This window comes from Cololabis saira, chromosome 15 (genome assembly GCF_033807715.1).
Source record: "Cololabis saira isolate AMF1-May2022 chromosome 15, fColSai1.1, whole genome shotgun sequence".
NCBI classification, from domain to species: Eukaryota; Metazoa; Chordata; class Actinopteri; order Beloniformes; family Belonidae; genus Cololabis; species Cololabis saira.
Genome location: NC_084601.1, coordinates 11,925,914 through 11,941,737, shown reverse-complemented (window position 1 = coordinate 11,941,737; position 15,824 = coordinate 11,925,914). Strand labels below are relative to the sequence as shown.

Below are 15,824 nucleotides of genomic sequence, written 5' to 3'. Positions count from 1 at the left end.
GACCTGAAAAAATAAAGAAAAAAAAAATGACCAGAAAGATTCAATGTTAATTTGTATGTGTGCACGTGTATTTGTGTGTAACAATGTTATTAGTGGGGACGAGGACAGCAGAAATATGTGTTCCACATCGGTATGGATGAGGCGTAACAGACTGTGTGTGAACAACTGAATGTGTCTATCACTGTGCAAATACGTGTTTAAACATGCAGATAGACTAATGTGCATGTGACTAAGTCTACGGATGAAATGAGTCACCGGCCGGCCCAGGCCCAGATTGACTATACTGACACAAAAGCGTGTCTAAAGCACTTCCTAATCGGGAGGAGACGTCAAATAATTATGATTCCATTGTAATTATGAAGAAACCTTACATATTGCAACACTCCAGTCGCTACCGTCACCTTCACTTTTTACACGGCACAAAACCCCCAGCAGCGGTCGAGCAACACTGACACAATGGAAAAAGGTCATTACATAAACAAAATCGCCCGGGGGCGGACACCAGATACACCCCGATTTGACCACAAATAGTTGTGAAAGATTTATGAAAGGAAGCGACACATCAGGAATGGGAAAGCGGGTGCTGACGTGCAGCACGGAGGCCCGGGTGAAGTGGGAGTTGAGCCGCGCTGCACTGGTCCTTGCAGACGCTCAACTCCGAGACTAAATACTGTGAAACATTGCACAATGCCACTATGGACAGTTACTAGCAGGCTCAGCCCCAAAATGGAGCCCACGGGTGGGGGGAAAAAAAAAAAAAAAAAAAAAAAAAAAAAAAAAAAAAGATATACACTCGTGTGAATTTGGGTTTAATCGAGGGAGAAGACAATGACAGCAGAGGGCAGGAAAAGGGGATCAGAGAAAGGCTTTAAAAGGACTGCGGGCCCAATTATCTTTAAACTTTAAGATAAAAGGGTCCCAGTGACAAAAGAGGGACAGAGCTCAGGGTTCCTCTCGGTCTCTCTACCCTCTGCCTTTCCTTTTTCTCAGATTTACGAGAATAGACTCCTCATCGCTTAACATGCTTTTTTGTGCCACGGTAGACAAAAAAATAAAAATTCTACTTAAGTCCATGTAAATATACAAGTATGTGCTTTGATAATGTCAACAAAATTAAAGTAAACAATAATAAACACCTACCAAAAAAAAAAGAGAGACCTAAATACAGAAGACTGGTAAAAAAAAAAAAAAAGAAGTAGTAAAGTCTTAAGCTATTCCAGGAAAAGGAAGTGATTACTTCCTCAAAATCAAACTTTTATCAAGTCAAGGAAGGAAGACTATAAAACGCAGAGTGTATTTATGCTTCTATTGTCTGTGATCGCTGATCTACCAATGACAACTGATAGATGTACCAAGCCGGGCTGCAGAAAGTAAGACAGAGTGGTTAGGAGGCTTCACCAGGTAGCAGCAGAACCAGAATGGAGGAAAAGAGGCAGAACCCCAAAGAAAGATCAGTGTGATGGCACTGACTTCGCTACAGCCAAAAAGAGCAGACGAAGAGTAAAAAAGAAAAAGGGTAGGGGGGAAGGGGCACGGGGGCATCTTTTCTTGTTTCAAACAATGGGTGACACATTGCATTAGTAGCCGCAGTGGCATCTGGGGCACTGGCCACATTAGTTACTAGTATGTAGGTCTGGGAACGCCTGTTCTTCGCGTTAGTTGGAGCAGCACGGGGCCTTGGCTGGCTGCGCGGTTTCTGTCAGGTCCACTCCACGGCTCCGGCCACTGTTTGCTCCCGGAGCTTGAGGCTCGCTTTTTGGCAATTTCTTTGCTGAAAATGGGAGAGAGAAAAAAAAAAAAAGAAGCCCAAAACAACTTCAAACTTATATTCTTCCACATAATCAGAAAAAACTGAATGTCAAGAAAATGAATTAAGTTAATTCTGTGGTTAGCATTAAATCGAGTTACCCACCAATAGCCATAAATATCTCATTCACATTCATAGACGTCTTGGCTGAAGTCTCCATGAAGAGTAAGCTGTTGTCATCTGCGTAGGACTGGGCATCCTGTCAACACGAGGACAAGAGCGCAAATATTTAAAGGGGACCTATTATGGCATCTAATACCCATTTTAAACAGGCCTTGAATGTCTTAAAAACAAGCTTTTGATTGTTTTTGCTAAATAAATTAGAAATTCAGCCTCTGAGCCATGTCTTTATCTTCCCATTCTCTAACCTCATTATCTATGCAGGATTCTGAGTTGGCGGGGCTATGATAATGAGGCTCTGTGCTGATTGGCTGCCTGAATGACGCGATACACCGCTACGAAAAAAATGGCGGAAGCTCTGGCCGGCGGAATTAGTTGTGGGCGTGGTTTCACGCATCGGAGGCCAACCTATGTAAATCACTCCCGTCGTTACGTAACGACGGGAGCAGAATCTGAACGGCTCGTAGATCCACATCACACTGGATGGCTCATCCGGGCGGCTGTACAGACACTGCAGAATTTGGTTGCTTTCCTCCTTCTCTGAGTTGGCAGGCTGAGGGGAGACCACTTTATATATGTTAAAGCAAGAAAAAACCTGTTTTTCATAATAGGCCCCCTTTAATACATCTTTATGCTGCAAGGAAAGAGCACGGAGGTTGCATGAACAATGATAGTCACCAATACACAGACTAATGATCAAACTATCTATAGTTTTTATCCTGATGTGATCACGATAAACAAAACTCAGATATATTGATATGTTAAATGTAAGATATGTGATTCATTTAATAACAAACCAAAAAATATCATACTGCCACAGACTGGCTGTTTTTTTTTTTTTTTGTTTTCTCTGACCTGGAAGTCGACAGCTCTCTTGCTGGCAAGGTCAGCCTTGTTGCCTGACAGAGCGATGACTATATTAGGGCTAGCTTGCCTTTGAAGCTCCTTCACCCAGTTCTTTGCCCGAGCAAAAGATTCCTACAACAAGAAGAAGACAATGAGCCACTTGATAATGTTCTCACGATACCTCATGCTGTAACTTGCTGTACAAGTTCTCTGCCTGAATACATTCAACTATCATCAGTACAACGTTAAAACAGACATGCTGCACAAACAGCCTGAAAAATGTGGTCCTGAAGTCACCTCGTTTGTGATGTCATAGACCACGATGGCGGCTTGTGCTCCTCTGTAATACATGGGTGCCAAACTGTGGTAACGCTCCTGACCTGCAGTGTCCCAGATTTCAAACTTCACTGTTGTGTCATCTAAACACACCGTCTGGGTGAGGAAGGCCGCTGAGAAGAGAATGAAGTGAAAGGGTGAGATAAATGATCAACAGCAACACCACGAGCTGTGTGAGCAAAACAAGCCATTAACGCTCAAAAACTCAGTACCAACTCTCTCCATGTCCCGGACCTCAAATGTTTACTGAAATTGTTAAAAAAAAAAAAGTCTTCCAAAAAACAAAAAAAAGCGGACAGTTTGTAAGAAGCAGACTGGTCCAGCACTCACCTCCTATTGTGCTTTCCTGGAATTCGTGGAACTGGCCCTTAACGAAGCGGAGCACCAAGCTGGACTTTCCCACGGCCGACTCCCCCAGCAGCACCAGCTTAAACTGACAGATCTTGTTCCCTGCGTTGGGCCCATTGGGTCTGGAAGCTCCTCCTCGATTGGCCATGACCTAATCAGATCTTCTGGTGTAGTGTGCGGCAAACTTCACAATCTGGACTTCTGCTGCAAGAAGGAAAAAAGAAAAAGGTAAAAAACTGCAGGACTCAAAGTAGACTTGCAGGATTTGTTTCTGGCACTACTACAGGTGCGCTATTTTGAACTAGACTGTATTTTTTATGCAAAATTAAATTCAACAAAGTTTTCTAGCAGTTTTAGAGGTACAGAACTAAATCTGTTAAGATTATGAAATGCATTGAAGAAAAACTTAACACTGCACCACTCCTCCGGCTACATTATTAAAGAGAATGATCATGTAAGCAAACCTTTTTATGAGCACGCCTTAATGAATATGTGCATTCGCAGAATTCTGGAGAACAGATCCAAATATCTGCTGGTCTTATGTGGTTTAAAAAGATTAAATGAGTACAGTAGGTATCTGTGAGTAAACATTATTTCATTTAATGCCAATTTATTGCAAAAGGGCAACAGAATAAGAGGAATCTTTACAAAAGTAAGATGTCATACTAATCATTCAGATTGCTGCCAAGCTGGTCTCTAAAACTATGGCGTCCCAATTCTCTGTCAGTGATACGATTCTGACCTGCTGGAAAGTTTGCCCCAAGTCACAAGTTGTATCACTTGTTGAGCATTTGACATGTTACTGAAGAAGCTTTTTAAAAAGAAACTGAATCAGGTCAGCGGGACATTTATATTATAAATACTAGACACAAGCCGTTTGATACTCTAAACTTATGTAAACTGCAGATTTAAAGCTTTGATTTGAGCATTTTGTGGTTCAAATGTGGGTTTTTGGACATATGTGAACATTTTTGGACATTAAGATGGCATTTGAGTTGCACTTAAAACGTGAGGAAATGTATTTCCAGTACAGAGTATGTGCTCGCGATGGGCATTTTAAGAAATGTACACTGTGGAGAAGAATTAACATGAATTACCAACTCACTCACTCACTCACTCACTCACTCATCTTCTCCCGCTTTATCCGTTACCGGGTCGCGGGGGCAGCAGCCTCAGCAGGGATGCCCAGACTTCCCTCACCCCAGACACCTCCTCCAGCTCTTCCGGGAGGAGTCCGAGGCGTTCCCAGGCCAGCCGAGAGACATAGTCTCTCCAGCGTGTCCTGGGTCTTCCCCGGGGTCTCCTCCCGGTGGGACATGCCTGGAACACCTCCCTAGGGAGGCGTCCAGGAGGCATCCGGTACAGATGCCCAAGCCACCTCAGCTGACTCCTCTCAATGTGGAGGAGTAGCGGCTCGACTCCGAGCTCCTCCCGGGTGACCGAACTCCTCACCCTATCTCTAAGGGAGCGTCCAGCCACCCTGCAGAGGAAACTCATCTCGGCCGCTTGTATCCGCGATCTTGTCCTTTCGGTCACTACCCAAAGTTCATGACCATAGGTGAGGGTAGGGGCGTAGATTGACCGGTAAATCGAGAGCTTCGCCTTTCGACTCAGCTCCCTCTTCACCACGACGGTCCAGTACATCGACCGCATAACTGCGGACGCTGCACCGATCCGCCTGTCAATCTCACGCTCCATTGTTCCCTCACTCGTGAACAAGATCCCGAGATACTTGAACTCCTCCACCTGAGGCAGGACTTCCCCACCCACCCGGAGAAGGCATGCCACCCTTTTCCGGTCGAGAACCATGGCCTCGGTCTTGGAGGTGCTGATTCTCATCCCTGCCGCGTCGCACTCGGCCGCAAACCGCCCCAGCACATGCTGGAGGTCCCGGTCTGATGAAGCCAACAGGACAACATCATCTGCAAAAAGCAGAGATGAAATCCTGAGGTTCCCAAACCGGATCCCCTCCGGCCCCTGGCTGCGCCTAGAAATCCTGTCCATAAAAATTATGAACAGGACCGGTGACAAAGGGCAGCCCTGCCGGAGTCCAACATGCACCGGGAACAAGTCTGACTTACTGCCGGCAATGCGAACCAGACTCCTGCTTCGATCATACAGAGACCGGACAGCCCTTAGTAGAGGGCCCCGGACTCCATACTCACTCAGCACCCCCCACAGAATGGCACGAGGGACACGGTCAAATGCCTTCTCCAGATCCACAAAACACATGTAGACTGGTTGGGCAAATTCCCATGAACCCTCGAGCACCCTGCGGAGGGTATAGAGCTGGTCCAGTGTTCCACGACCGGGACGAAAACCGCATTGTTCCTCCTGAATCCGAGGTTCGACTATCGGCCGTAATCTCCTCTCCAGTACCCTGGCGTAGACTTTCCCCGGGAGGCTGAGAAGTGTGATCCCCCTGTAGTTGGAACACACTCTCCGGTCCCCCTTTTTAAACAGAGGGACCACCACCCCGGTTTGCCACCCCAGCGGTACTGTCCCCTTCCTCCATGCAATGTCGCAGAGGCGTGTCAGCCAAGACAGCCCTACGACATCCAGAGACTTGAGGTACTCAGGGCGAATCTCATCCACCCCCGGTGCCCGGCCACCGAATTACCAACTAATATTTATTATCTTTTTTTTTTTTTAAGATATAATCTAAGTTTATATTTGCAAAATTTGGTACAAAGGACATAGTACATTAAAATGAAAGAGAAAGGTACATAGGTCAGACATTAACCTAACATCAATGATGTCCTGGGAAGAAAAACTACAAAAAGTACAAAAGGCAATAAAATATGGTAGATAAACATTGGGTAGACCTAAAATTCTAAAGAGACGAATTTGGCTGCTAATTAGATGTCAAATGCCACGTAAAATAATCCCAACCTCCCAGGAGCCCTGGCTCTTTAAGCCTCATTCTAGCCAACATCACTTCATTCATATAACACTTTCACTCATCACAACTTTCCCTCCTTGGACGGTTATTCAGTAGATTTCCATCGTCTCCATATAATTCTAGCCGCTGATGCAAAACTCACCATTAACACAGATAAGAACATGTACCTTTTTGTTATTTTAAGCACCACTGTTCTATCACCCAAAAGTCATAGACGTAGGGCAGGCTAACTGTTACCAATTTCTCCAACTATGTCAGTGTTTTATGCCAAAAGGGCTTAACCATAATAAACACATATGAGATGTGAAAATGTTCCTGTTTCCTGTTTACATTTCCAGCAGTCATTACCGTTTCTGACCCCCACTCTAAACGACCTACATGGTGTCCTGTAAAAATGATGAAGAATTTTATATTCAATGAATTCTGCTCTAATCTTCTTGATACATTTCCCATAATCAGCCACGATTTGATCCTATGTGTCCTCGTCAATTTCACAAGACCTCTCTGCCAAATTATTCTTTGATTTCCACACGTAGTACTGATCCGGTAAATGACGTTATCGTAGAACGTTGATGCTTTGTGGCTACTTTGGTCCTGTAAGAACTTTGATGCTGTATTTCCTGTTTTATTAGGCAGACCTTTTGTTTTTTTAAAGACAATGTCTAATCTGTATATAAGTATAAGTCGTATAAGTCGCCTTTCTCTTGCAAATTTTATTCTTAAACCTATTGAGCAAAGGATTTAAGAATACCACCTTTATAAAGATTGCCAGACGTGTGAACACCGTTTTCCAGCCATCTTCTCCAGAACACTGTTTGTTTACCTTTTTTTATTCCTGGGTTGAGCCAGAGTGAGGCATATAGCTGTTTGTGATTTGAGAGTTTGTGTATTTTGTGAAATTTGGCCCAGACCTCCCTATAATGTTTAATAACAGGACTAATCTTCTTTTCACCACTAGATTGGGACACGGATACCATTCCACTATTATGATTGATAACTATAGAAAATACAGTATTTTTTTGCATTTATTTTTTATGAAGATTTACCAGACATGATCAATTTGTTTAAGCAAAGTACAAAGAGATGAACCAAGGCAGCGGAGCCGGAAGTTGCAAGCTAAACCTCTTACTGTTAGAACTAGAAAGCCCCCTGCAACATTGATGAAGTAACTCAAGCCCAATGTTTCTCTTGAAGACAAATGAACATGTCAACATGCTCAGGTGTGAGACGCGGGAGCAGCTTAGTGACAGAAAACTTTGCTCTGCTGGTACTGACATTGCAGGGATGCAGAGATACTGGTTCGCTGTCACCATCACCACGCTGAAAATCTTCCCACATCAAACTTCGCTTAGCTCTCTCCTGATAACGTGCACCCACTGCTGGTAGCTTTGAGACAGTCAAAATTGAGACCTTGCTTCAAGACATAACCTCATTATAATGATCAAATTTCACACAACCTACAAAATTGTTTATTGATAATCGATTAATAATGCCCCCCCATATGTACTGCATGTTGTCATTAATATGCAGCTTGCTGATAAGTAGCTAGGAGCCTGGTCGGTTGTGTAGTGGCCGTATTTCTGGAAGTGCTACCCCATCAGAGCTCCCTTTTTGAATAGTATGAAACATCAAAAAAGCCTAAATATAAACACCTCCACAAAACTCAGTTGTATGAACATATATTTTCTGTCCACAGAAAGTGATTAAGGCCATTTTTACACCCAATAGTCAAGTCCATTAGAGTTCCAACATTCAGCTGGTCTGAATTCGTTTTCACACTGTACTTCGTCAAAGATACGAATCCTCTGAATCACATGTTCCCTTCCTGATACTGGAAGCAGAGCTGCTTCAAGTATCACTGAATGAGAAGACAACGCAATCAATGAACAAGAAACTTCATCTATTGGTTAATGCAGGGCAACTTCCGTTTCAATTTTCCAAAATGCCCTGCATTATGTCCATTTCCTAAATTTGGATTCCTTTGAAACAGACCAGAGTTCGCTCCTTTTATCCATGTCGGAGCTCGATTGACCATTCACACATCCCCAAACCAAACAAACTTTCCATGGAAAACAAACTGGGAGTGCAGAGTTCAGTTAAACAGCAATGGTGTGAATGTACCCAAAGCATTCAAGATGGCAATGCAAATCATTGTTTTTCTTCATTTACTGATAATAAAACAAACAAAAATGCACACTGTCATTGCCTAATGTCCAAACACTTTCCTGCCCAAAAATATTACTGACCCAGCAAAGTGTGATGTCATCAGTACAACCCTCCAACGCATTCACGGTGATCTCTGGAGGTTTCAACCACACTTCTCTTTGCTACACTTCCAACTCCTCAGTTTGTCAACTGATGTTGATTTTATTTTCTATTTTTTTACATGTTTTCCCTCAATAATTTACACTGTAAGAACACAATTTCCCTTTAGGCTGCGATTCGACACAAAAACCAGGGGATGGAATTGCATCCAAAGAGGAATAAAGACAAATTTCCTTTGATCTTAGACCATGTCTGATGAGAACTACTTTAGCATTACTCTGCATGTTGCGTATTATAGTATTCTACAATGATTCTACATGATGACTTTTAACTTGTGTGCACAGTGATTCTGTAAGATGATTGTTGTGATTGTAATAGTCTACATGCTGACACATATTTCCCCATTTTCTAATCTGACACGAGTCTGCTACACGAAGGTTGTCAACAGGCTACTTAACTGGCATGTTTTTAATAATGAGACAAAGAAACCCCATCACAACTAAATCAGTAACAGAGAACAAAATACATTTTCCACTGTACTGTGGTGATCCTCTGGTAAAATAGTGGGGAGGAAAAAAAAAGACTCCACCACCACAGTACTCAAGTCTGTCCCAACAGCGAGGTCTGCTGAATGGATGCATACCATGCATTGTTTACTTACTTATTTAGGAATGAATTGTTAACTACAAAACAGATGTCTGTTGGCAGGAGATAATAACTGTGTTGTCCAGGAATATCATTTAGGACATGGTTTGTGGAATCCTATCACTGTGTATTAATGTAACCTTCAATTTAAATATCCTTTCAAATTCATTAGACATGAATGTCTAATGAATTTGTGAATGGGTACTTATGTGACCAACATTTGGATATCGTTTTCTTAAATCTATGGTGGTAGGACCTCCCCAGTAAGGTTTGAGGCCAGGCTTTATTATAGATCAATTACAACAGTTTCATTGTAACCATCCCCAACTACAATGAAGCTCACAGTTTCTCCCAGCACACTCTACCACATATAATTAAATACTTAAATACAGAACAGGTTGTTACATGTCGGAGACTAACCTTGCAAATGCCTACTAAAATAACAAAATATAACTGGGAAGGCGTTTGGCAGCTTCAACAGGTACAAGTAAAGCACAGCCTCCTCCCAATTCAGGGGTGTTGAGATCTGCAAGTTTACCACCGTGTCGTTTTAAACCCTGGTTTATGCTTTTCTGACGCTGTTGTTTACCTTTCAACGCTCTGCACTGAGATCCAAGCACAGCGGAGCAATTACCCACCAAAATGCTAGGGAACATTACATTTTGGAAGGATCTTTCGTGAAATTCTTTGACTCGTTGGTTGAGTGGTTATCTTCCTGTAGAGTAGTAAGGCTGCACTGGGGCCAAAGTACTGTAGGGGTGACATGGGACCATACATTCCTTAAGATAAGAGGGAGCTAAGCCCCCAAGGGGCTTGTGTGCGAGGAGAAGAACTTAAAGTTCAATCCTGGTTTTAACTAGAAGTCAGTAAAGGGAAATCACGGTTGAGGAAATATCTCTCCGGCTAATCCTCATCAGGAATCTAACTGCAGCATTCTGGATCAGCTGGGGGCAGTTCAGTCATCGTAGGGCAACTTACTAACAAGGAATTGCAGTAGTCTAATCTTAAAGTATCAAATGCATGGACTAGTTTTTCTGCATTTCTCCGAGATAGGATGTTCCTTGTTTTTAGATTATAAAAGGTGAAAGAAGGTAGTTCTAGAAAGTTTTCTCATGCATGATTTAAAGGATGAATCTGTATCATAAATAACTCCAAGGTGCCTCGTGGTAGTGGCACTGTTACTAGCACATCTGTACTTTCAGAACAATATTGGCCGAGGCTTCACCAAGATGTGACCAGATGAAGACTGTGAGATTTTCACATACAGACAGCAGCTCGGATAATAAAGTAAAGTGTGAAAAGTGTGAAACACAGTAAAGCAGATCTGACGTTTCAGCCGATAAAAACAAGTGGGGAAGTGGTAACTAACTGGGAGTAGAAAATATGCCTGAGGTCAAAGAGAAAAGTTCAAAGGAGCACATTTTTACAGTATATAATACTTCTGAAGTCTGCTCACTAGGTTTATGTCCTAAAGTAATAAAGTATACAGAGCTAATTGTTTAAATAATGGTATAATGTAGTGTTGATACAGATATCAATAAATATGATAACTATTCACAAGTGGAAACATTTAAGACAAATACCAATCTTCCCAGAATTCCCAGAATTTTAACTGCAACAATCAAGCATGTGACCCTCAGACGAGGCAAAAAACAAAAAAAGAAAACGGCTGCATCCAAAAGCCTCAGTTTGCTTGTTAAATTACAGTTTATGTCAATACTATTGGAAAGATATTAAATAAATATGCCTTATTTTCAAGGGTTGTGAAGGGAAAGCCTCTCTTTTCTAAAAAGAAACAAAAAAAGAAACCGCACACATAGTGAAGCTTCACGTGAACAAACACCAATATATCATTAAATTTGGACCAAGTGGAGACATTCGGCCGTAATGCACAGCAACATATTTTGCTAAACTAAATAGAGCACATGAGCATGGTGTTGGAGAGTGATGATTTGGGCATGTTTTGCCTAAAAGTCAGCCTTAAAATCCTCTGTATTCCAAACAATTCCAGAGTTGTGTCAGACAGCTGAAGATAGTCTGACGCTAAATCATCCAGCAGAAAAATGTTCCCAAGAACAGCAGCAAAGCTAATACAGAGGAGTTAAAAGTGAAAACAATCAAGTGCTGCTGAGACCCCAGTCGGGTCAAAGTTCAAACCTCAACCCGACTGACATGCTGTGGCAAGACCTCAGGAGAACTGTGCATAAACAAATGCAAGTAAACTCACAAGCTACAGTGATGCTGTAAAGAGGAGTAAGATTTTTTTCCCCCATAATGAGATGATATATGTATGCCATCCAAAAGTCATTACTGAAGGCAAGGCTAGTTTATTTGTAGAGCAAATTTCATGTACAAGACAATTCAAAGTGCTTTACATAAAAAGATTTTGAATTAAATGCATTAAAAAGTAAAGGAGTTTAAAAGCAGAAATTAGAGACTGACGGACATAAGTTAAAAAGAGTTACAAAAATGAGATGCAAGAAATAAAGGTTGCAGTGCATTGTGGTTATTATTTTATTTACAGCAGTAAATAAAAAAGGTTTTCAGCCTTGACTTAAAGCAATTGGGAGTTTCAGCAGCCCTGAAACGCTTCCTCACTGTATTTTGTTCTAACTCTGGGTGGAGAAAGTAGGCGTGACCCTGATGACCTGAGGAAGTGATAATGGCTGGCAATCAGAAGGTTACGCCTCATAATAAAAATGAATTTATTGCATTAGATTTGCCTACGATAACGGCTAGCCATTGACTGAGATGTCAGTCAGTCAGTCATATTAGAAATAAATGCATTCTTTAATATATACTCTCCTGACATAGTGCAAAAAAAATGAATAAATCACCCGCCTGAGAGTTTCCATGCATGTGAAATTCAAAGTCAAAAACACTTTAGTAACCTTCTGAAGACAAATGTATGTATTATTATCTAAACCAGGGGTCACCAATCCTGGTCCTCGAGGGCCGGTGTCCTGCATGTTTTAGAGTTGTCTCTGCTTTAACACACCTGATTCTAATTAATCATCATCATCAGCTTGTCATTGAGGTCTGCACAATTCTCTTAATGACACAGTCACTTTTATCACGGTGCAATGAAGCAGCGAAACATGTAAAACATGCAGAACACCGGCCCTCGAGGACCAGGATTGGTGACCCCTGATCTAAACGATCAACATTCCAGCAGCCAGTCGAGGAACCACAAGGAATCTTATTTCCGCATGAGACTCAACCCGAACGTCCAATAGTTGGTGCTTGATCCCTACTGCATTTCCCAAACCTGTCATGTGACCATCACTGGAAGATAACACAAAGGCCACTAGGTGGCAGCAATGCACCCAACAGCTACTTGTTGACCGCCACTAAAACAGTACACCTAACACTTATCAACAGTATAATCACATCGACAAAAAACCAAGCACTGCTGACTTTGTTGTCCTTGGTATCAGCTGTTTTGTTCCATAATGACTGCCAGCGGCAGCAAACAACTCGGATATGTCTTCTCACACTCCATGCAGGCCGAAATTTTATGTAAGCAAAGTCACATGGAACCTGTCCGCTACCATTGTGTGGTAGACCATGTCCGTTCTCACGAGATGTCGTACCATGGAGGAACCGAGTGATCTGTGCTATAAACCAGGGATTCACAGTACCAGCTATCTATGTGTATTCTGTTATGTGTACAACAGTTTTATTTAACCTTACTGCAACTGATTATAGGTGCGTCAGAGATAATGAGCAACCGTAAGAACAATCTCCACCAAAGTTTGCCGCATAGTAGGTACTGAGTAGGTACTAGTGGAAAAGTGCCATAGTTTTACTGCACACACTCCAGGGAGCATGGATGATATATGCATCTACGGTGACATAATGTGGATGTAGACAATAGTGGAGATACAAATGATTATTATTATTATTTTTTTTTTTAAACAGCGTATTGGAACAAAATTTGACAAGTGCGGAAGCAGCCATGGTCAAATTCTATCATATTTTTATTAGACATAATATATATATATATATATATATATATATATATATATATATATATATATATATATATATATATATATATATATTGGATGATGCCATTTATTCAATGCAGGGCATCACTGTCACCTCACATTTTGCAGCAGGGTGGATACAAGTGTGGAAATGTGCAAGTCGGACTCAAGCAAGTAATTGCAAGAGTTGCTCTTACTGACCCCCCCAAAAAAATGTTCACATTTAGTAATAGTCTGGAGACCTGTTAAGATGATAATGAAACAGAAGGTATGCTTAATTGTTGCTGTAGCACAGATTGGAATAAAATTTGTGGCACAACGGAATAGTTTAACCTCAACAATGACGCACCGTACATCTGCTAGTATGCCTTTTTTTCCAAAGTTACAGTACAGGCTTGAAATTAACCTTTTATACAATGTCCCCCATGATATTTTTTGTTGGAGATTGGAGCTATATAAATAAGCCTAAACTTCATTCAGTTAAAAAAAAAAAAAAAAAAGTTGTGTGGTGAACCATTAATGACTGGAAAGTATGCTGATGGAGCCAGTAATGTCAGCATCAAATTTGGCTCTGCATTGACTGTGATTTTTAATTGGGTTGTTTCACAGCAATCCAAATACAAAAGCAACAATCAAGGAGTGAAAGTTTTGCAAATACACAAAAGTCTAAGTGCAAACGTGTGCCTGAGTGTAATGAGCTCAGACACAAGCATTAAACATATACTGTGTGCAGCAACACCTTACCAGCCAACAGAGCATATTTGTAAGCAGATGAGGACTTTTTAAGTGAATATACTTTTAAGGGATAGTATTAAAACAAGAAAACCTGCTCTCAAATCGAAAAGGTCCATATGATAAAAAGTAGTAAAGCATTGGCACACACCTGTGTAAAGACTAACAACAAATAGTCATCAAAACGTCATCAGGACGAATGCCAGTATGTTGTTAAGGAAGTTCTTCAACATGGATTGAGAGACAGCTATTACTTTTTCTGACATGTCGATAAATCTATTCCCACCAAATAAGTGTATATACAGAGATCAGATATTCAACACACAAGACCATCGGTACAAGGCATGATTCACTAAACCAGCTTCAAGACAGTGCCAGATTAAATAACCATTATCCATAATGGTCACTCTTTTATCATGATAGACCCGCTAGATTTTTGAAAAAGAAAAAAAAAAAAGATGAGCATATTCTGTTCATTCTAGCTCCAAGAAAAACATCAACTATCGAGCTAAATAAATAGGAAATATGGTTAAAGCACCAAATCAAGGTAGTTAAGAAATGTATGTGTAATTTTAAAGGAGAAAGTTTGGAAATCAATGTTAAAACAGAAGTGAGAAAGAAGGCACAAATAAAACCCGAACCAGCGTGAGGAGTCAGTGTTTATTTACCCAGACTGTCACCAAACACTTCCCCCAGCACGGCCGTGACACTCACACTATATGTGGATTTAAATGTAACTCGCTGACTGTAAACACACTAGATTCACGGCAGCAGTCGCCTTGTATTTGTTTTGAACTTAGAAGAGACGCCATTTCCCCATCTATTGTTGCCCTGCAGCTGGATGTGTTATGTTCTGACAAAACAGAGCCACAATAAAGCCTGGGAACAACAACCACATGAAGTCTACGTTGCTTTTTTAAGCTTGATCACATCCTAATGTTTGTCACCGGAGAGCAGCAGCCCCACACTGGACTGACATCAACATTAGCCCTGTTAGCACTGATAGCTCTCCACCCATCTACCAGCAGCTCCACAAATGTGCCCGTCATCTCCCCCGCCTGATCGGGCTTCACTGCCCGCTAGTTATCAGTATCAGCCCACTAAACTGGGGGAAAAGCTGTACTAAAGAGAGTGCAGCTTTAACAGGCCTGGGCGCTGCTGCCAAACAACCATCGGCATTAGCAGGAGTTAGCGCTAAAGGCTGATTTATGGTTCCGCGTCACACTGACACAGACCCTACGTGCGTAGAGTACGCGGCGACGCGCACCGTACGCCGGCGACTTAACGCGGAACCATAAATCACGCTTAACGAAGTCACTGGTGGCGGCGAGCAAACCTCAGCCCTGCTCGCTCATACCCGGGAATAATACCTGTCTAGTAGCTGTCTGAGACCCGGATACCGCTGCTGTGGTGTTTACACACGAAACCCGGCCGCTGCGGCGAGGTGGTTGGGCACCAGGAGAGTAGTTTCAACAATCCCGTCACGTCTCCTCCTCTCTTCCTTTCTTCTCAACTTCCCCTCACAATCAAAACACTAACGGGCTCTTCCGCCGCCCGCCACGTCACAAGCCACGTCACGCGGCGCGCAGGCACAAATGAGCCGCTGATGTGATGATGACTTATATGTTTTTGGTCTAAAATGGCTAATTGTGCCACTTTTGGGGAGTTTTTTGAGGTAATTGTGGCATTTGGCACGCTTTGGTACAAATAGCACAAAGTTAGAGTACAACTGCATAGGATGCATGCTGCCCTGCAGCCTCCCCTCTGATCATCCCACTGCTGCTTCCACCTGTCTGTGGAGATGCTTGCTGACATCCTGGCCTGCTGACCACCT

The 15,824-nt window shown here is 42.2% G+C and overlaps 1 protein-coding gene across 2 annotated transcripts; it reads right to left on the bottom strand.

Annotated features, from left to right (window-relative positions):
• Positions 1 to 768: 768 nt before the first annotated feature.
• rab5aa (RAB5A, member RAS oncogene family, a) lies at positions 769 to 15,518 on the bottom strand. Of its 2 annotated transcripts, none has more exons than XM_061742505.1 (6): positions 15,361 to 15,518; positions 3,440 to 3,661; positions 3,071 to 3,222; positions 2,783 to 2,905; positions 1,913 to 2,006; positions 769 to 1,771 (listed from the first exon to the last, which is right to left on the bottom strand). In XM_061742505.1, exons 2-6 carry the CDS (start codon positions 3,603 to 3,605, stop codon positions 1,656 to 1,658), a joined length of 651 nt encoding a protein of 216 aa, XP_061598489.1. In that variant the 5' UTR covers positions 3,606 to 3,661; positions 15,361 to 15,518; the 3' UTR covers positions 769 to 1,655. The 2 variants fall into 2 exon arrangements, with proteins under 2 accessions (XP_061598489.1, XP_061598490.1); XM_061742506.1 differs by having other exon boundaries at positions 3,440 to 3,658.
• Positions 15,519 to 15,824: the final 306 nt, after the last annotated feature.